The 21270-nt window shown below is 58.0% G+C and overlaps 1 protein-coding gene across 2 annotated transcripts in view; it reads right to left on the bottom strand.

The window, feature by feature from the left end:
- The window catches only part of LOC114107026 (tyrosine-protein phosphatase non-receptor type substrate 1-like), a 41531-nt gene extending 20735 nt beyond the window's left edge, over nucleotides 1-20796 (bottom strand). Inside the window, exons 1-3 of one of the 2 annotated variants that reach the window (XM_027954313.2) lie at nucleotides 20589-20796; nucleotides 19664-19751; nucleotides 1414-1767 (exon numbers count right to left, since the gene is read on the bottom strand). In XM_027954313.2, the coding sequence (XP_027810114.2) occupies nucleotides 1414-1767; nucleotides 19664-19742 (433 nt within the window). In that variant the 5' untranslated portion in view covers nucleotides 19743-19751; nucleotides 20589-20796. The remainder of the gene's footprint in view (nucleotides 1-1413; nucleotides 1768-19663; nucleotides 19752-20588) is intronic. The other variant, XM_027954322.2, reaches the window with a different exon arrangement.
- Nucleotides 20797-21270: the final 474 nt, after the last annotated feature.

Genomic DNA, 21270 nt, shown 5'->3' on the forward strand with positions numbered 1-21270 from the left:
CGAGGCTGGGGCCAACTCAAATCTCTACCAACAGAATAGGGGAGGATCCATGGTGGCATTTCCAGCTGCTGGATGATAAAGCGCCTGTTATTCCATATCCCACGCAGAGATATGGGATCCTGATGAGGAATGACCAGGATGGCATGGGAGGGGGGGTAGTTTCTGATGTAAACCAGCCTCAGGGTCTGAATATAAGGCTCGCGCTGAATCTCAGGGAAACCAGTGAGGGGCAGAATCTCTGGCTCCCTGGCCACCGGGTTCCAGGGGCTTCATTCAGCACCTACCCTGCACCTGGCTCATCTGTGTCTGCAAGGGGCAGCAAAGAGCTGGGGCTGAAATGGGACCTGGGTTCCCAGCCTGATCCTGGCACTAACTGGCCATGTGACCTTTGGCGGGTTGCTGGCCTTGTCTAAGCCTCCAGCCCTTCATCTGTCAATGGGGTTGGGCAGATGGATGAAAGGTCCTTCCTTTGCTCTGCCACGTGACTTAGCACTCTGAGCCTCAGTTTCCTCGTTTGTATCCCAGTCACAAAGAGCAGGTCCATGAGAGGGTTAAATGTGGTCCCATGTGCCTTCTGCTGAGCTCAAGTTTCTCTTGAGATGTGCATCAGGGAAATTCGCTGGCAGGAAACCCAAAGTGAGCAATTTGCTTCCTAAACTGGGACCCCTGTGTCACCCACATGGGAGACGTTGCCTGGTAAGTGACCCAGCTCTGCCCCTGCCCTGCAGGGCCTGTGAGGGCTGGTCCCTGGGTCACAGGGATTTACGGGCAAAGGCCCAACCTCTTGGCAGCTCCTCCACCAGGGACCCAGGTCTACAGGGAACCTGAGCCTGTCAGAATCCTCTCAGGTGCTGTTCCAGGAGGGGAAGGAAGGAAAGCATGCCCTGCCCCCTCCCTGCTCTGGAGGCCTGGTCCTCAGGGAGGGACAGGAATACAAGGAGGTGGGACAAGAGCTTCAGCCTGGGCTGCTCCCTGCTTCTTCCATGGCATCCAGAGCAGAGCCTGGCACATGGCAGGCCCTCGAGGCTGGTAATATAAATAGAAGATTTACCCACAGATGGGCTGTGTTCTCTGGAGGAAGCCAGAGAGCTCTGGCTCTGTGATTGGCAAGTCCCTCAAACCCTCAGAGCCCTCAGCTGGGGAGCCACAGGGCTGGGCCAGACTGGAAAAGGTCAGGGCTGTGGAGCAGGCAGGTGAGGGTTGCAGATGCCCCCCATTTACCAGCCCTGGAGCCTGGACCAAATAGCACGGCCTCCACAGGCCTCTGCCTCCCTGACCTGCAGAAGGGGTGACAGCACGTCATGACATGAGGACCTAGTGCTGCTCCTGCTTCTCAGCTGTGGCCCCCAGGGTGGAGGGTGTGACCCCTGACCTCCTGTCCCACCCCAGGGAGGAGGAGGCAGCTGCACTCACCTCGCACAGACAACTCGGTGCCTGGTCCAGACTGAAGCTCCTTATCATGAGGGGTCGATTTCTGTAATTTCACACAGTAGTAGGTGCCGGCGTCTGCTGGGGTGACATTACTGATGCGGATGGAAAAGTCCTTGTTGTCCCTCTTTGTGGTATCTGAGAGATTTGTGACTCGGGGGAAGTGGCCTTCCTTGGTGTTGTAGATCAACTCCCGGCCTGGCCCTGCCCCCTTAAACCAATGCACGGGCCCCACGGGGAGCAGGGAGGTCACAGAGCAGTGCAGAGTGGCCGACTCTCCAGCAGCGACAGACACTGACTTCTCAGGCTGGATCACCTGCAGGTCCTGTGGGGCCGCTCCTGGGGGGAGACACAGGGTGGTCACTGTTCATCCTGGGGGATCCCTGTGTGTTTTCTCAACAGCAAATTTCCCTGATGCACATCTCAAGAGAAACTTGAGCTCAGCAGAAGGCACATGGGACCACATTTAACCCTCTCATGGACCTGCTCTTTGTGACTGGGATACAAACGAGGAAACTGAGGCTCAGAGTGCTAAGTTGCGTGGCAGGGCAGGGTGTGAGGTCTGGGCCCTCTGTGAAAGAGCAGCGTCTAGCTGGACTCTGAAATTAAAATCTGAATTGTCCATAAAGATGTGAGCCCTGGGGGTCCCTGCCGAGGGTATAGCATGCGAGAAGGCACAGAGGAGGAGGCCACCTGGAGTGTGTGGACTGACTTTGCAAGGCCTTAGATTGTTTCCAGCTCAACCGGGACAACGACCTTGCACTGGGGAGCTGCACATAACAACCTGGGAATTGGTGAAGTAGGAGCACGTGGGCTGGAGTCCTGGCCCAGTGGTGTCCCCATGTCACCTGGGTCCATCACTCGGGCAACTGAAAAGACCCAGTTGCCGAGTGCCACCCTAGGCTTGGGCAGGGCCCTTTCCGGCTCTTAGCGCTGCCTTCCTCAGCTGTAAAAGAATCACTATGAGTCCATCCTGAGGCTGTCCAGGAGGACCGGGCCAGCAGAGACCAGGGACAGTGGCCAAAAGGAGCATCTGGGCTTTGGAGTCAACAGACCCGGTTTGAAATGTGGTGCGCCCCTTATCACAAGTGATCCTGGCTTATCCATCAGGTTTTAGTTTCCTTATCCACAAAAATAGGTAGAACACCCCCAGTCCTCTGCTTTATTTGCAAAGAAAATGAGATTCCCCCAAAAGGAGCCCCTTAGCACTGGGCTGGGCACAGGGAAAGTCATTTTTAGACAACAGTGGATGCAGGGTGGGGTTGCTATTCAAACTTCACATCACCAGCCCTCACTACTGCCGCTCAGGCCAGTCCTGAGCTGGATGATGGGGGCTCCCAGGAGTGGGACCCAGTCCAGGCCTCAAGGGATCCAGGTTGGGCAACTGGAAGGAGTCTCAGGATCAGCGGTGGGAGAGGCCTGGGCTTCTAGTTGGAGACCCTGGAGCATGTGAGACAGAGACCCCGCAGAGAGCCTGGGGGGCAGTGCAGAGGAAGGACACAGCCCAGAAGATGCCTGGGGGCTGCAGATGCCCAGGCTCCAAGGGAAGAGAGGGTGACTCCTCAGTCCCCCAGTTCTGAACAAGGTGGAGGTGGGCAGGGGAGAAGGACCATGAAGAGTGGGAGAAACACACAAGCCATCCCTCGGAACCTGTGGGGACAGTTCCAAGACCCTTCCTGGATACCCAGACCCAAGGATGCTCAAGTCCCTTTTATAAATGATGACGTATTTGCATGACGTCTGCAATCCTGTGTGTACTGTGCATCATCTGGATTACCGACAGCCAAGTGTCGCTTAACGACAGGGACAGGTTATTGGGAAGTTTGGTCACTGCGCAAACAGTATGGCGTACTCACCCACACCTAGATTCAATAAACCCGACCACACACCTAGGCTAGGTGGTGTGTGTACGGTTGTAAGTGTGGTTGGCTATCAAGTGAAATGTCATTACGCAGTGCAGGAGTGTGATGCCTAACACAATGTACATAGTTGTTAGGCTGCATTGTGTAGGGAATAATGGCAGGAAAAACGCCTGTGTTCAGAACAGATGCAGCCATGGTAGGCCTAACTGTGGGTGAATGTGTCATGTGGAACCTGAGGATTTGGAGAGACAACTGTATACACAGAGACAGAGATACAGAGAGACAAGTCGGAGAGGGAGCTGGAAAAGGGAAAGACGAGACAGGAGCCGCAGCCTGCGACACGGTGGGATGAGTGATCTGGCTCCCCGCTGGGCTCTCCACTGACCTTGATGGGACCTTGTCCACCAAACAGGGCTGCAGACTCTGAGTAGCCCCTCCAGGTCTGGGTGGGCAGGAGAGAGACTCTGTGAATGTGCCCACAGGCCCAGGAGCTGGCACTGCCTCACTGGCAGGGGGAAAGAGTCTATGGGGAGGTCCATGGGCCCCGTCAAGCCCAGGGCCTGAAAGCAGGTCTGTCACCATCTGTCCATCATCCTGCGTCACTTCCCCTCCCTGCCAGGGCTCGCCCTTGAGGCTCCAGGGCCAGCCTGAGCACGGCCTGATTCTCATGGCACCAGGGAGGAAAGCAGAGCCTGTAGGGGACAGGGGCCGGCCAGCGTCAGCCAGCCCAATAGTGGGAGGCATATGAGAGGCACAGGAGGTATAGGCCACTCAAGGCCTGGAGACAGGAAGTCACCTGGAGTCCCCAGAGGCAACACCAGCCCCTGCCCAGAGCACTCAGCCAGTGACGCTCCCCGGGGGTCTGCACTCGAACACCGGGAGACCAGCCCAACCAGAAATGGCTACTCTGTGCTGGGGCCACAGGCCTGGGTTGGCTCTGCCCCACCTTCTGGGACCCACATGCCATCATCTACCAAGCCAGGTACCAGCATCCACCTTGGGGACAGTCAGTCATGAGGACTGTGACAGAGCTACACATAAACACCTGCCACACATGTGCTGCTTAAATTTTAGTTCCTATTCCTATTATTATCACCAAGCTGCATTATTTATATATTTGATTTCGTCTGGATTGTTCTATTGCCCCCCACTAGGATGTTGGATCCACAAGGGACGGCTTTCAACCTCCTGCCTAGAACGGGATCTGGCACACCCTGGGTTGTCACTAAGGATATGTTGACTGAACACATTGACTAGTGGAGGAGGGAGGGGGTTCTATTTGCTCCGGGATCCAGACAAATCTCCTCTCGGAGCCTCCTTCTTCATCTGTGAAGTGGAGCTAATATTGGCATCTCTAGGTGGTGGGGGACCTGGGCCGCGGCTCTCGGTGATTATCACCCTTATTAGTATCAGCGCCCCGGGTTTGGGTCAGCGACGGGCCAGGGTGCTGCGCTGGGGAGGCGCTCCGGCACCCGGCAGCGGGCTCCCAGGAGCAGGGCTATTCTGTGCACCGGAGGCCATCATCACACCCGGGCAGGCGACAATAAAATCTGGAGTTGGGTAGGGCTGGCTCCCCCCCTTTTTTTTTTAGATCCTCTTGAGCTCTCTCCACGAACTGCAGCCAGATTTAGGCAGCTTAATTAATTAGCTAGTGTTTATAAAGCGTTTGAAGAATTTTAAAAGTGCGACGTAAGTGCCAAATATTATTTTAATCTGGGTATGTGTGTTTCTTCCAAAGAGAGCCCCCCCCCATCTTGCTCGCTGTCTTTTTTCTTTCTCTGCAGGTTCTGTTCTGGGAACTGAGCTTGTTAAGAATCGCTCCCGTGGTCCAGGCCTGGGGTCATCACGCTGGTGTGGCTGACAAAACCCTTTCCCGCTCTCCCTGGCCCTCCTGGCAGGGTGAGACTATTCAGGGGCCCCGGGCAGTCTCAGGGAGAGGGGGTGCTGGGCAGGCACAGCCAGTCGCTGCTGGTGGGAGGGGGAATTGGAAGGCCCTCTGCAGAAAGCAGTTTGGCAGCATGGACCAGAACTGTGGGAACTGTCCACCAGGGACATCACCTCAGATACGGAGAGGGTCGCCTCCAGAAAGATCTAGAAGAAGTTAGAAAACCAACCAATGATAGGGATGGCCCAGTGCACGAGGGCCTACCCCTTCGTGGAAATCCAGGCAGCAGTAAAGTTACCATGAAAACTGTAGTCACACGGGCAGTTTTCATGGCCTAATTTTAAATAACACTGCGGTTATGCAAATAAAACCTGCTCATTGCAAAGCATTTAGAGGAAACAAAAAAGTATAAAAACAAAATAATCTCATATAATACCATCAAAGAACTGCAATCAACATTTTGATGTAGAGTAGTTAAAGTAGGAGTGAATGGAAATCATACCTTCAGAGAGCTCAGGGTATGTGCAGACTTTTTGGTTTGTTCATTTAAGTGTCCTTAAAAAAATGAAAAATTGGGACTATCCTAATATCCAAGGGAAAGAGGCTGGTTGACCCCACTGCAGTCAATCCATGTGACGGCCAAGGGCACAGCCATGAAAACAGTATAGAAATGCCACAAAAATGTGCCACAGGTCAGAGTGGTCCCACACTACAAGTTTTTTTGGGTGGGTGGGGTGGGGTGGGGACATTGAGGATTAACTAACGGGTTATTAATTTGAGTAATTGGAGTAATTTACACAGGAGTTGGTTTGTGTCTGTTTTTTTGTTTGCATTACTTGTGCAAGAGATGAAGGAAACCTGTGCTCTCAGTATGATTGCAAATTTGTAAAATAAAATGAAACTATTTATGAACAACTCCAAGTTACTATCCAAAGCTATAAAAGGCTACTCTCTCTGGATCGTGACTCTAAAACTGATGGGGGTTTTCTCTCTCCGCCCCCCACCCCGACTTCTACTTTGGATATTTTTAAGATTTTTTCTAAATCAAATGAACATTAAAGAATACATTAAAGAATACAGGTGCTTGGCGCACACCTGTAATCCCAGCTACTCAGGAGGCTGAGGCAGGAGGATCCCAAGTTTCAGGGAAACCTGGGCAACTTAGCAAGACCATGTTTCAAATTAAAAAAAACAAAAACAAAAAAAAAGCAGGGCGGTGGGGAACTGAGAATGTAGCTCGGTGGTAGAATTTCTAGGTTCAATCTTCAATTTATATGTAATATAAACTATATATAAATTATATAATATATAATCTTATTAAGTGTAATAAAATTATATTTATATTTTTAGGTAATCTAATTTTATTAAATATTTTATATTAATGTTATATTTTATTAAATATAATAAAATCTTGGGGGTATAGGTCCGTGGTAAAGCTCTTGCCTATCCTGCAGGAGGCCCTGGATTCCATCTGCAGTACCTCAAAACAAACATAACACACACAGAATATATATAGTATCTCATTTGTTTAAAGAAATCCATGCATGTAATTTGCTTGTTACATTGTGTGTTTGTTGTCTGAATGAATCTGCCCTCGGGGGATTTTGTCCTTTTGCTCACCACTATGGCCCTGGCTCCTGATGACTGTGCCTGAGTATGTGCTCAATAAATATTTGCAGGTGATCAATTGCATGTCTAGAGAGAGAGAGAGGTCTTGAATACTAGGTAAACACCCCATGTTGGGGTGTGGTACACCTGGGAAAAGAGGCCGGGTGTGGGTTGAAGTGGGAACATTTTACTGTTACTTTATAGTAAATAATATATTGAATATCTTAAAGCTTTGGGTCTTTGTTTTGTTTTGTTTGCAGTGATCACTGAATGCTTTTTGTAAAAAATTCAAGTGTTGATGCAGAGGCTGTGAGTAAGTTTTCTAAGGGGAGAAGTAACTTCCCCAGGGTGGGGCACATGGCTGTAAGAGGAGCACACGTGGCTGTAAGAGGAGTGGCCTGGTGGTAGGACCCGTTTCCTAGACCCTGAGCCCCCGGCTGTGGATGGCGCACGTGCCCCTGGCCACCCAGAGCTTGACACTTGTGGTAAGGACAGGTGACAACATTGGAAATAGACCTCAATGCCCTGGACAGGTGGCTCTGCTGGCCACTGATCCCTGTGACCACGGCTGGCCACTGCTCCCTGTGACCACGGCCCCACCACCCTGCCTCCTTTCTCCTCCTCAGTTGGCCACAGAGGGCTGGACCACTGTGGCCAATGCCAGAGGTGCGCCGGGGTGGGGCTGAGCGTTGACCACAGGGCTTGGAGACACACAGGTGACTTTTCTTCTTAAAACAGTGCTCAGGTGGTGTTTGAGGTTGAGAAAGGTTGAAAACAATTTTTAGAAGTGGAAAAAAAAAAAAAAAAAAGCATGGATGAGAAATTAACTAGAGCCGACGCCCGTGCGGAGGGAGGCAGGGCCATGAGACACCCCGTGATTCCCCAGCCCCGTTGGCCAAAGGACCACAACTGACGTGCTCACTTCTGAGCAGCTGCTTGCTCAGGCAGGCACCTGCAGGGAGGCTGGCCTGTCCCCCACAAGCTCTGGGCCACCACAGCGGGGACCGCAGGATGAGCTAGTGACAAACCCTCCCACCAACTCAAGGAGGCTCTGGCTGGAGCTCAATGACCCAAGAGGCCTTGAATGACACCATGGTCCCCACAGCAGAGGCAGCCTGGCCTCCCCCTTCCCCGACCACCAGGGCTTTATCTCAGGGCTGCGGTTATCACCCATGCACTGGCACCTCACCCGATGTCACCTCTGCGCCCTTCGGTTGTGATTTAATGGTTGTGAGAGTGCGAGGTGCAGGAGCGTGCAAAAGGATGTGTGGAAATGAGTGTGCATGAGAGGGCCCACACGACAAGGCAGGTGTGTGTGTACCTGTGCGTGAGTGTGCAGAGCACCAGCACCCCTCACACACACACTCAAGGGTGGGCCAAGGGAGTGTGAGCGCATGAGTGTGGAAGACGCGCGTGCGCAGGGCCGTGCCGAGGGCAGCAGGGCTGTGTGTCCAGGGGCTCCTGGACACTGGCACGGGGGTGGCGGGGCATGGTGGCGGCCTGGTGCGGGGAGGGTGGAGGCTGTGCAGGAGGTGAGAGCCGCTGGGCACGTGTCCGCACGTGCGCAGAGAAGGGGCCACCGCGGCGGCACGCGTGTGGGTGTGGCGTGGGCGGCGGGGTGAGTGTGGCAGGTGTGCGCCCTGTGTATCTGTGCACGCGCGTTTGTGAGTGTGGCCAGCTGGGAACACACCTGGCACAGGTGAGTTTCTTCCCAGGCTGTGGGGGAGCAGGGGCGCCAGGGCCCTCCCTGTCCATCACAGCTCCCTGGGGCGGGGCTTGCGGGGCGTGGCCCAGGCCCCGCCCTGAAGAGGTGCTGAGCCTCCCTGGTGCGTGTGGGTCCCCGCTGGAGAGCACGGCCAGGCATGGTGGCAAAAGGGGCCAGGGCTCAGAGGGGCTGCCCGTGCATGGCGGCGTGGACTCCGTAGCTAGGCGGCCAGCTCAGGCTCCCCGCTGCCTGGCCTCTGGAGGTGGGACCATCCCTTCACCCCTCCAGCCCCAGTCTGCAGCCAGGCCGCGTCCTCCATGTCCCGGGGTAGGGCAGTAGGCCAGGCCCTGCTCCTGACAGCGGCCAAGTCTGTGGGTGGGCAGTCCTGGACACGGGAATGACCACGCATCCGCAATCCGTGTCCAGAGGAGGCCTGCAGAGGGGCCCCGGAAGTGGGGAAGGATCTGGGAGACTTCCTGGAGGCCGAGGCCCCTGAGCCAGGTCTTGGAGGTTGACAGAGGCGGGGTGGGGGACGGACTCCAGGGGTTAGGGCTGGGGTGAGCAGAGGCAGAGGTGAGACAAGGGCCCTGCACAGCCTGGGGGTCAGGGAAGAGTCTGTGGGATGTGCCACCTGGCAAGTGGAGATGTGGGTAGCCTGGGCCTGGGCTAACCTGGGGCTGGGCTAGCCTGGCACCCTGAAGGTGGCTCCGGTTTCCCATCTGAAGAGCAGGCTGGCACCCTGGGTGGAGATGCCCCATGCACTGTGGTGGACCCCACAGCTGCACCGAGGCAGCTCTCACGGGGACGTGTGGCCTGGTGGCAGGGAGGCTCCCTCCTCACCTGCACTGTGGGCAGCTCTGAGGACTGGCCCCTGACGCGTCCTGGCGGCCCTCCAGGAGGCAGCCAACGCCAAGGTACCAAGACACATGGTGCCGAGTGTGGGCTCTGGGGCCAGAAGGCCCGGGTGCGTCATCCCTCCTGGGGCACTTGTCCAAGTGGCTCTTGTCTAAGCCACCACTTCCTCACCTTTGGATGGGGTTGCCCTCGCCCTCCCAGGAGACATGCTCAGCGGTCAGAAGAGGCTGGGCGGGAATTCCACACGCCGTGGCTCCTCCCTCCAGCCTAATAGTAGACTCTGCCTGGCTCAGCTTCTGGCACTACAAACCCAGACTCTGGCCTCCTTCCACCACCTCACTGCCCAGTCATCACTCACCTGGATCCTTGTGGCAGTGGCCTCCCTGCCTCCACTCCCCTCTCTATAACCCACATTTCCTCTGCTGCCAGGGGAGCCTCTGAAGCTTGAGTCAGGTGACATCCGTCCTTTTCCCTCTTAAGGCCCCTGCTGCACTCAGAGTGAGACCCAGAATCCTCATAGGAGAGCCTTACTCTTTCTCAATTATGCCACTCACCTCCTCCCCTGCCCACCACAGGGCCTTTGCACCTGCCATCACCTCTTCCTTGTATTTTCCTCCCCTAGATATCTATATGTCTGGTCCCCTTGCCACTGATCTAAGAGGCCTTCCCTGGTCACATGGTATGAAACACTAATATCCTTGATGCCTCTTGCTTCACTTTATTTCTCTGCCCAACATATTGCACAGTCATCTAATTTTCTAAGTCTCCGTCTCCCTACCCTCGACCTCTGAGTCCTTTGGGAGCAGGGACTTAGTTTTGTCCCACAGGCTTAGCCCAGGGCCTGGCATTTGTTTGAAGGAAGGTTTTGGTCTGGATTCTCACCCTCCTATCTATGTGACCCCAGGAAATGTCCTAACCCATGTGGACCTCTGGTTCCTCCTCATCCGTAGAAAGGGGTCAATGACGACGATGACGGTGATGGTGACGACGGTGATGATGACAATGGTGATGATGGTGAACACTAGGACTGTGCTCAGAGTGAACCGGGCTGGCCTGTGTAAGGAGCTCAGCACCAGACACAGGTCAGCACTCAGGGCTGGCGGCTGCCCTGCGGCTGGGCATTTGGAGAGGAAGGCATGACCGATACCTCATCCAGAGGCCCCAGGGGCTGGGATCCTCCCCAGGCAGAACCGGCTCTGCCTTACCGTCATGTGCGAGGCCCCTCTGCCTGGGTCGGGGGCTGGCTGGGACACGGTCAGCAAGGAGGGTCCGAGGCCCTGAGGAGCAGCTGGCTCTACCCGGCCCTGAGCAGGGTTGCACTGGGACCCTGTTTGCCCAGCGGCAGGGAAGGAGCTGTGACAGGCACACCCTATATCTGCCCTTTGAACTCTGGAAGGCCTTGGAGGACACCAGGAGAGGCTGGGGGAGTGCACGGAGGTCACCATGCGCTGGGCCTGGCGCCTTGGCAACCTGAGAACTTGTTCCTACCTCCCTGCTCTGCAGAGGCAGAGAGGCCCGGGGAGGCGCGGGGAGGCCCGGGGAGGCCGAGGACCCAGCGTGTCTTCCCTGTTCCAGGCCCCACCTTGGCTCTGAGCCAGGCCTTGGGGCCGCGGGCAGGCTCTCACGGCAATGGTGGAATCAGGCCAGGTGACAAGAAGCCCTCAAGTCATCTCACACTGTCCCATGGGTACTCTCATCACCATCCCCTTCCTCCAGATGAGGAAGCTGAGGCCCAGAAGCCAGGCAAGTGGCAGAGGCAGGGTTGAAACCTGGGAGCCCACGGGCCTGGCTTCTCCCTGGGAGGACGGGTCCCCGCAGCTGAGGCCTCTGCCCACGCAGGCTGCCACGTTTCCCGCTGAGGCAAAGGGCCCCTTAAAGGCCACACACATTTATGAAGCGACATTTGCCAAGGTTCTGCTGCCGAGGCAGACGGTCTCTGGACGGGATCCCCCCCAGCTGACACTGTGCACTGATTCCTTTTATAGAGCTCTCTGCAGCTCGCAGGAGCACTCTCCGTGGCTCTTAGTTCCCTTAACCCCCCCTAGTCCCTGCGCAGGAGGACGCAGTGGCAGCCTTTCCGTTTTGCAGATGGGGATACTGGGGCTCAGAGTGGGGAAGGTGCTTGCTCCAGAGCACACAGCCAGGAAGAGGCACAGGCTGCGTTGACTCAGGATGGGCCCCAACATGGGTGCCCCCTGCACAGCCTCTCCTCCTGAGAAGGAGCTTAGAGAGGAGACTAGATGGGAGCAGAAACCTGAAGGAAGTAAAGGCCCGGGAAGGTTTCCCTGGCCCAGACGGCAAGTGCAAAGGCCCTGAGGTAGGAAAGAAGTGGTGTGGATGAAAACCAGCACAGAGCAGCTGGGGGAGACCTGTAGGGGAGCAACCAGCCAGGCCCGCTTCACACAAGGGAAACGGAGGCCCGGAGGGCAGGGTCGTGGGTTTCAGGCTCTGGGGGTGAGTGACGGAGTAGGACTCCATCTACTCTTGACCCCAGACGATAAATGATGATACCACGACCGGGCAGTAGGAATGCCTCAGAGCTCCCCAGCCCACTCCACAGAGCACCCACTGCGTCTTGGGGCGCCACAACCCTCAGTCAAGGTCACGGGCCACCAAGGCAACTGACTTCACCTCTGTCCGGCCAAACCACTTCCTCCCCCTGACCGTCTCGTGGATGGTGACTCTCACGGGACGCCGACTCTCACGGGGGACCCCAGCCAAAGCCCGGTTGAGAGCGCGCAGCCCTCCCTGGGCCAGCGCCATGGCCCTCAGTGTCTGCTGCTCCTCCCCTCTCTCAGGTGGGCAGTGGCTCCGCTGCTGGGACTTCGCTGTGCTCCCGAGGCTGCCTGACCGCGGGCCCCTCTCCCACCCAGCTCTGAGGTACTTTGTGCTTCCTGATATTTCAGAACGACAGCGGGCAGGTCCGGCCCTGGCCACAGAGGTCCCCGTGTAGCGGTGAGGCCCGGCCCTGCTGCTCAGCCCCCTGCACCTCAGCCTTCTCTCTCTGTCCCTCCTTGTCCTCCATGTAACCAACATGGATCCACCCGGTGGCCAGGCCTGTGCTAAGGCCCCGTAGGGAATGAAGCAGCCCCGGTTCCCACTCTCAGGCAGCTCAGATCCTGGTGAGGGAGACGGCTCGAGCACTGGGACATCAGTAAGGTCGGCACAGTGACAGAGAAGCACACGGGAACCCTTTGAGAACGGGGTCGCTGGGAAGGGCATCTGAGGAGGTTAGATGGCAGCAGAAAACTGAAGGACACAAAGGCCAGGTCCTGGCTGACCTCTGCTACCTCCCCTTCCCTGTCCCCTCCCACTCTGTGTACACTGGTCTCCAGGCCATTCCTGGACCAGAGCAGGCTCATTCCGACCCCAGGGCCTTTGGACCTGCTGTTCCTCTGCATGGAAGGGTCCTCCCTGGTAGTCCCATGGCCGCTCCCTCAGTTCACCAGATCTGTGCTCCTCAGAGAGGCCTTCCCTCATCTCCACCCAACCCTCTCTAGTTCCTTTCCTGCTTCACTTTCCTTCTCACCTCGTCTCTCTGCCCGACATCAATGTTTACTTGGGTTTATGTTTTCATCCTTGCTGGGACGTCAGGGAGCTGACGGCAGGTATTTCTTTTTCTTTTTCTCTTTGGTACTGGAGATTGACCCTGAGGGTGCTTAACCACTGAGAAACATCCCCAGCCCTTTTTAAAAATAGTTTATTTAGAGACAGGGTCTTGCTGAATTGCTTAGGGCCTGCCCTGCTAAGTTGCTGAGGCTGGCTTTGAACTCGCTATCCTCCTGCCTCAGCCTCCTGAGCCTCTGGGATGACAGGCGTGGGCCACCGTGGCCGACTGAGAGCAGGCATTTCTGTCTTGCTCACAGCTGTGTCCCTGTGCACCTGGAGCACACAGTAGATGCAGAACATCCTGCACGAAGCGTATGCTCGGGAACGTGTTGGATGAATATTTATAATTGAAATGGCCCCAATAAGCAGAGCCACGTGGTTAGGAGTGAAGGGGGGTGGACCTGGCTCTGATCTGTGTGGCCTTGGGAGGGCTCAGCTTGGCTCTGGGGAGCCTCAGTTTCCTTATCTGCACATGGGGTAGGAGGGCCCCATGCGTTTTGGCTCACTGTGAGGACAAGACCACGTGCCCCCGTGGAGACGCCCAGCAGGGTTCACAGTGGTGGGGGGACGCGTGATGCTGACGTCCGTCATCTCTTTACAGCACCCCCCAACAAAGGAAGGGGCAGGTGCCCAGGCCTGGGAGAGGGGGCGGTGCCGACTCGGGGCTCCTTCCTTCTCATTTTCATAGGTTTGGAATTTTTCAAAATAAACGATAGGGGGCTCAGGGGTCAGCGTGTGTCCACCACCCATGTGCTAAGTCCTTCCTCCCCCACGGGCTCCCATTTCTGGAGGACACTGAAGATGGGGAGCTGGGAGTGCCCGGGCCTCACCGCCCACTGGCTTCAGCAGTCTCTGTGGCTGGGGGCCTATGACTCCCCTATGGTCCCATGTCCCTCCCATCCCAGCACCTGCCCTCGCTCGGCCTGCAGTGCCCACCAGCGGCAGCTAACACCCTGCGCCCCCAGATGGATGGGCTCAGGAAACCGCAGAGACACAAAGAACCAGCTCCACAGCCGCCCCACTCCCAGCTCAGCTGTTTCCATCATCTCCCTGGACCCAGGGACTGGCAAGACACCTGGCAGGACCGTCCGCCCTGCACAGAAGACCTACCCAGGAACGCCCGAAGCGAACAGGAAAGCAGCCTCAGCTGTCAAAATAGCTGCTTCCCCCTCCAGCACCGGAACGGAAACACGTCTTGGGAACACCTGCTGCCCCCACCTCCCAGATGATATGCTGATGGAGGGACATCAAGTGTAGCCCTGAGAGAGCAGGACACCAGCTCCCGGGCCTCAGTTTTGCCATTAGCCAAGTAAGGCTAAACAGTATCTAAAGAACGACAGGACGGCTCACAGCACAGGTCCTGTGGTTAGGCTGCCCCAGGTGGCCATCTGATTCTGATGCTGTGTGGCCTTGGGCAAGGTGCTCCACCTCTCTGAGCCTCCATTCCCTCACTAATCAAATGGGTCAGATGATAATGATGCACACCACCCAGGGGAGCTGCAGGGACAACTGGGACCACACACTGCCAGTGCTGAGCCCAGTGTCGGTCTGGAAATGATGTTTCCTATTATGATGACTTTAGAATTTTCTCACAGAATTCAGGATCCTGTCGGGTTTCTGGCTTTCACAGTGGAAACTTCCAGCACAGCCCAGTTTTCAAAAGTCTTGGCCTAGGCCACAGGAGGCCTGGCACCCCACCCGGGGCTGGCCACAGAGCTGCCCTGTGAGCTGGGCCAGTCCCTTTTTCTCTGCTCTGGGCACAATGGGGTGTGGGGCGAGGCTGGTGCCCGGCCCTCTTGGCCCCTCCCGCTCTCCAGGCCTGGGAATCAGCTGCTGCAGCCCTGCGTGTCCTGCCAGAGACACCTAGAGGCTGGCCCGTGCCACTGCGCCCGGTCTCAGGAACACGCAGGTAGGTTTGGCTCAACCTGTCTGTCCCCCCTCAGCCTGGCGACCCACACTGCGGTTCACTCACTGAGCCCTCTTGCTGTTGTCTGAGTCCCCACCATGGGCCACAGGCCTGCTGCATGCTTCAGAGAGCAGCTTCAGTTTTACAGACGAGATCCAAGCAGAAAGAGCCACGAAGGAAACGCAGAGCACTGCCCTCCCAGGCACCCTCGAAGCAACCCAAGAGCATCAGCCGACTTGGTTCCTGAGCTACAGCTGTTAACCCATCCCTATTTTACAGGTGAGAAAACTGAGGCCCAAGTCCTTAGCAAGGCTGGGACTGAAGCGGGGGTCTGAGCTCCAGACCAGGGAGACAGGCAGAGGCTTCCTGGCGGCCAAGGTTGGAGAAGCAGGCCTGAGGTTTAGGTGCAGGCAGGGGTCCCAGATCAAGGAGAAAATAGTGAGGAGCCTCAGATGCAAATCCAGGGGGTTGGTGAGGGGAGGCTCAGGGGAGGAAGAAGTCCGAATAGGGGCTTTTTATTTGGTACCAGGGATGGACCCCAGGTGCGTTTAACCACTGAGCTGCATCCTCAGCCCTCTTTATATTTTATTTAGAGACAGGGTCTCACTGAGTTGCTTAGGGCCTTGCTAAGTTGCCGAAGCTGGCTTTGAACTTGTGATCCTCTTGCCTCAGCCTCCTGAGTTGCTGGGATGACAGGGGAGCGCCACTGAGCCTGGTTTGGGAAGGGGCTTCTTTTGCAGGAGGGTGCCAGGGATTGAACTCAGGGGCACCCAACCACTGAGCCCCATCCCCAGCCCTATTTTGTATTTTATCTAGAGACAGGGTCTCACTGAGTTGCTTAGTGCCTTGCTTGTGCTGAGACTGGCTTTGAACTTGAGATCCTCCTGCCTCAGCCTCCTGAGCCACAGGGATTACAGGTGTGTGCCACCACGCTGGCTCTCATGGGCAGTTTTGATGGCAGGAACAGCATGAGTAGAGCAGAGGTGAGGGTCAGGCGGGGTGTGGCTTTGCTCTGGGCTAGACCACAGGGTGATGGGTGAGCAAATCCAATGCACCCTGCCCACACCGTGGCCAGCACAGGGGCAGAAGTGGTCCCACTTGGGATTCCCCAGGGCGAGCTCTTTCAGGTGCTGCTGGCGTTTAGGGCTTCAGGAGCCAGCGGGGCTCTGGGCAGAGAGTCAGCCTGTTATTTTGCAGCAGCTCAAGGGTCAGGCTGTTGGAAACACGTGGCCAGAAACGAGTCCTGTCAGGGCCCTGCTGCTGCTTTCTGTTTTTGTTTTTGTTTTTTTTCAGAAAACTTGGACCAGCAGCTCGAGGTTCTGAGCTGGGAGTGACATGATGGGCGCCGTGTTGACAGGACAGAAATCTGAGCACATTTCAACAGAGAGGGGGTAGGGACCTTCCGTGAGTCCAAGACTACAAATTAGAAAGTAACCTGTCGCACGGAGCCATTGGAAGCGGCGCGCGAGCGTGTGGGATCCGCACAACACTTTTAGACTCCCTTCCTCTCGCACACCCCCTCGCCATCTGTCACAAAGGGCACCAGGAAGATGCAGGGAGGAACATCCAGCCCTGGGGGCTCCAGAGCTCGGCAGCCCAGATGGGGGGCTCCTGGCGGGGCCACATCACTCTCGGGGTGCTGTCATCTGTGAGGGCCAAGGGGCTGACAGCAGGCTCTCGGGAAGCACAAGTGTGTGACTCAGTGGAAAACCTTTCTGTGACTCTCCCCCTAAGTCAGGAGGGGATGAGTCTCACCCTTTCCGTCTTGGACCAAGGAATCCTGAGTAAGACATTTAATCTCTTCCACGCGCTCAAACTCCTGGCTCCCTCCCCTCTTACTCCTGGGACCACTTATTCCCCCAGTCTGGGACTTGATTTTCCTCATCTGTACAATGGGGATAAATGCCAACCCCGGGCATCCCTGATGAATGAGATCGTGCAGATAAAACACTCAGCGGGACGCTGCTGAGTGCTTAATAAACATGGTGCCTCCTCCCTCTCCCAACCCCTGGTTCACATCAGGACTCATCGGTGCTGACTGATGAATCACACCATGAGTCTCCGTGGGGCTAGCAAAGAAATAATTAATGGCTCGAAAGTACCCAGAGTACACCACGGCTTTAAAGGACCTCCGACAGCCTGGGCAAGTTGGAGTCAGGCTCCCACCCCCTTATTTTTCTGTGAAAGAGGAAGTGAGATTGACTTCATCACTCAGGAAAGTACACTGGAGCCACCAACAGGCCACCTTCCACCCCAGGGTCAGAGGCTCCGTGGGGGGTCCAGCTATCCCCAAAGCCTGAATCCCAACTCAGCTTGGCCTGCTCCAGGCTAAAGTGAGGGAGCTCCTGGGAGGTCTGCCTGAGAGTGACCCAGAGGTCCCTAGGCCCAGATGAGGTCCAGCAAGTATCCACAGGCCTAGTGTGGGGCCGTGGGGCCCCAGAAGGAGCCTGCCCAGGTGTCCCCAACCTCCCTCAGCGTAGTCGTCAGGAAGTGGCCCTACGTTGGCTGGGAGAACCCAGGGTGGGGACTTCACTGGCACCTTTTTACAATTGCCCTTTGGCGGTATTTGTGCCAAATGCGATTTGTAGGAACTTCTTCCCCTGCCTCCCCCAACCAAGATGATCCACATGACCAGACCCCCCCCCCCCCCCCGCACAGGGATCATGTGAAGCCACGGCCATCATGTGACACCTCCCAGAATGACAACCCTGCCCGAGACACGGGCCGTCCTTCCATCTCCAGCTGCCTTCCTAGGCCTGACATTTGAGTTTCTCACCCGAACAAATCCATTTTCTTAGAAAATTGGACAACTGCCTACTCCTACCTTCCTGCCCTTCTATCCTGTCCCTCTTCTGCTTTGTCACGAATCCCTTGCCCCAAACAAGGGTGGCAGGGCCTGAGGCCCCACTCTCCAGCCTCAAAGCAGGGCCCAGGGTGCCACCAGAACCCCAGAAAACCGAGTGAAGGATTCTGGGAGGCCCGAGCTCGGTGGCCTTGCCCCATCCCTTGCTGCCACCCTCAACCGAGACATTCATTCTTACCTCCTAAGATTTATTTATTTCAAAGTTAATCCGGGCCCCTCTGCTGCTTCCACTTTTTCAGGCTATTGATGCTGAATGGATTGGAACGGAAGTTTTATGGCCCAATCTTTACCATTTTATAGATTGTTTTTATAGGCAAAGGGTTGGGGGGAGACGTGATCACAAGAAGGGTGCTGGCACTCCCGGCCAGGGCCCCAGCGGAGGCAGGTGTCCCCCTAAACATTTGTTAATCAGCGTTACTGCTCATTTGCCAGGGAATGAGCCACAGGGTCCTGGTCTGAGAGGGCCTGGAACAGACATTTAGAAATTCACTTGGACCCAGTTCCCGGCTTCATGAAAATGAGGCACTTGCAAGAGGCACTTGTGCATTTCCCAGCCCAGGAGGACCGCAGGGCAGGGCTAGGACTTTTTTTTTGCAGGGTACAAATGGCTGGCTGGGGCAGGAAGAAGATCTGAGATCCACTCACAGGAAAGATAGGAAACGTATCAGAGCTTCCGTGTCCACCCAGCAAGGAGCCCACTGCGACCAAGAAGAACTGGGGGTGGGGGGACACCTTGTGGGCTGCTGGGGCTCAGGGGGAACTAAATGCAGAGCAGAGAGAAGCTGCTGTCCATCCCCCACCCTCTTCCACCCCCTCTCTGCTAGTTCTCTTTTTCTCAGTGCTATCAGATGGTAACCAGTTTCCAGGCAAATGCAAAGGGGTGGGGTGTGTTGGGGGGGGTGCACACTGAGCTCATCCTTACCTCCCTGCTCACGGTGGCAGATGCAGAGACCCCTGTCCACTACAGCTTCCAGAGGCCACAAGACAAGACCCCCCCCATCCCCTCCCTCCGCAACTCCTCCAACGCCATTGCTCGGAGCTTCACCTCCTCCCAGGAGACTCCTGTTTTTGCAAAACCCCTTTAAGAAGCAGGACTCCTGAACGGTGACCTCACCCCTTGGCGAATACACACAGTAGCCCTCACAGCCCGCTGCCTGCTGCCTGCCTGCCAGGTGTTTGATGTAGGCCAACAAAAAGACATGCTCAGAGCCACAGGTAACAGCCCCGCCGAACACCTGAACTGCGGGAGCTGCCTGGAAGCCTGGGGAAGGCAGAGCGAGGGGGAGCCGGAGAGCAGCCAGGAGAGAGTATCCAGCTGGAGGCTTTGCCACCACAGGGACAATCCACAGCGTTTTCAGGAGAGATCAGTAGATCGCAGGCAGTCTCCCCAGGGCCTCCCTGGCTCCTGCCAACCCCCACTCCCGCATACACACTGACACTGTTCGACTCTTCGTACCCGAGGGAGGACTCACTCTTTCCTATTTGCAACAGCCTGTTTCATTCCAGGCAGCGTCTCTGCCCCCACCGGCTCTCTGGACTCTGAAGTCAAACCTGTGGAAAGCCCTAAGTCTAGAGAGACAGCTCTGAGCAAAGCCACCCTGCTTAAGAGCCACTGACAGCCTGCCGTCCTCCTTGCACTAGGCAGGGGCTGGGTAAACCGAGTCTTCACTAAGTCCCAGTGCCCAGCACAGTGTCACACTGTCACTGTCTATAGAAACAGACCTTTATAGAAAGAGTTCTATCCTGGGGGCTAGCCTTGGCTGTGTGACCTTGGGCAAGTCGTTGGCCCTCTCTGGGCCTCAGTTTCTGCATCTGTAACCCTGGTGACAGGCATCTCTCCCCCTAGGACTGCTGCACGTTAGCCGAGCGGCTCCCAGCGGCAGTCTGCGAGGCCCGAGCCCGCGGTTCCGGGCGGGAATCGGTGGGGAGTAGGGGTGCTTACCTGACCAGGCGCAGGACGCGGCGAGCAGCAGGCAGAGCAGCGGCCCGAGGCGGCCGGGGGCCGGGCCGGCGGGCTCCATGGGCCGCGGCTGCGGAGCGAGGAAGGAGAGCGGCCGTGAGTGCGCGCTCGGGCGGCGCGGGCTGGAGCGGGGAAATGACTAAGGCTCCCCCTCCCCCGCCCCCCGCCCCGGATCGGGCGCCCGGAGCGGCTCGGAGCCGCCGCCGCCGCGACGGTCGGGGACTCCCCCCGCCCCCCGGGAGAGATCGGGAGACGGGGAAGGGGACGGAGCCCGAGAGCGCGGGGAAGGAAGCCGGGGACGGCCGGGGACAGGCGACGGGAGAGAGGGACAGACCCCGGGGAGCCGGGCGGGGAGCCGGAGACCCGGGAGGCGAGCGGGGGGAGCGAGGGAGCAAGGAGAGCGAGGGAGAGCGAGGGAGAGAGAGGGAGAGAGAGAGGAGAGCGAGCAGAGCGAGGGAGAGAGCGAGGAGAGAGCGAGGAGGCGCGCGGACCCGGGCCGACCGCGCGGGAGAGCGGCGCCGAGCGCAGGGCCGGGGCAGCGCGGCCGCGGAGCCCGAGCGCAGAGCCGCCCCCGCCGCGGCCCACCTGCCCCGCCCGGGCTGCCCGCCGCGCGCCCGGCCGCGGTCCCCGCGCTGCGCCCACCGCCGAGCCCGGCCCCCTCCGCCGCCCTCCGCCCGCCGGGAGGCTGCGGGCTCCGGCCCCGCGGCACCTCCTCGCCCGCCCGCAGCGCGCCCCGCGGAGGCAGCGAGGGCAGCGCCGGGCCCAGCACCCCGCGCGGGTCCCCGGCCGCGCAGCCTCCGCCGCCCGCTCGGGCTCGGGACCGGGACGCCGAGAGCCCGGGCTCCGACTGCGCGCAGCCCCCGGCCCGCGCGGCCCTTCCCTCCGCCCTCGCGCCCGCCGGCCGGACCTGCGCCCCCGGGAGGCTGGAAGGCGGTGGACGCGCCGCCCGGGCTGCCCAGAGGCCCGGCTCCCCGCTCCACTTTGCGCAAACTTGTTTTTCTGAGGCCGGCGCCGCGGGCGGGCTACATCGTCCTCTTAAGGTGGACTGGGGAAGTTGCGGCCGGCCTCCCCCGGCCTCCAGACTCCGCCGGACTGGTCCCCGCTTCCCGCCGCGGGCGAGAGGCTGCGGGCGGCGCGGGAGAGGGGGAGTGGAGGGGGCGGGAGCGCCGCCGTTTGCCCCTCCCCGAGTGGCCCTGCCCCCGGTCCCCGAGCTCTGGAGCTGCCTAGGGCATGGGTGCGGGCCGGAGGGGCCCAGATCTTCCCGAGATGGGCCGAGGTGAAGCCAGCAGGAAGTGGAGGCAGGGGGAAGGGGAGAGGAAGGAGAGAGTGATGGTACAAAAATAGCGAGTGTGTAGGAAGGACTTCGGTGCCGCCTGGGAGAGAGGCGCGGGGAGCGGGAAGGGGCTGCGGCGGGCGACGCGGGGCGAGGGTCCCGGCCCGCCTGGGGCGGCGGTTTCTCCCGGGCCCGGGGCCTCTCCACCGTGGAGCGCAGCCTGAGAGGCGCGGAAGACCCAGGCAGGGGCGTGGGGAGAGGGGGCCCCTGGAAGGCCTGGGCGCCAGGAGATGGGGAAAAGCTAGAGGAAAGGAGG

Source organism: Marmota flaviventris, chromosome 2 (genome assembly GCF_047511675.1).
Source record: "Marmota flaviventris isolate mMarFla1 chromosome 2, mMarFla1.hap1, whole genome shotgun sequence".
Taxonomy (NCBI): Eukaryota; Metazoa; Chordata; class Mammalia; order Rodentia; family Sciuridae; genus Marmota; species Marmota flaviventris.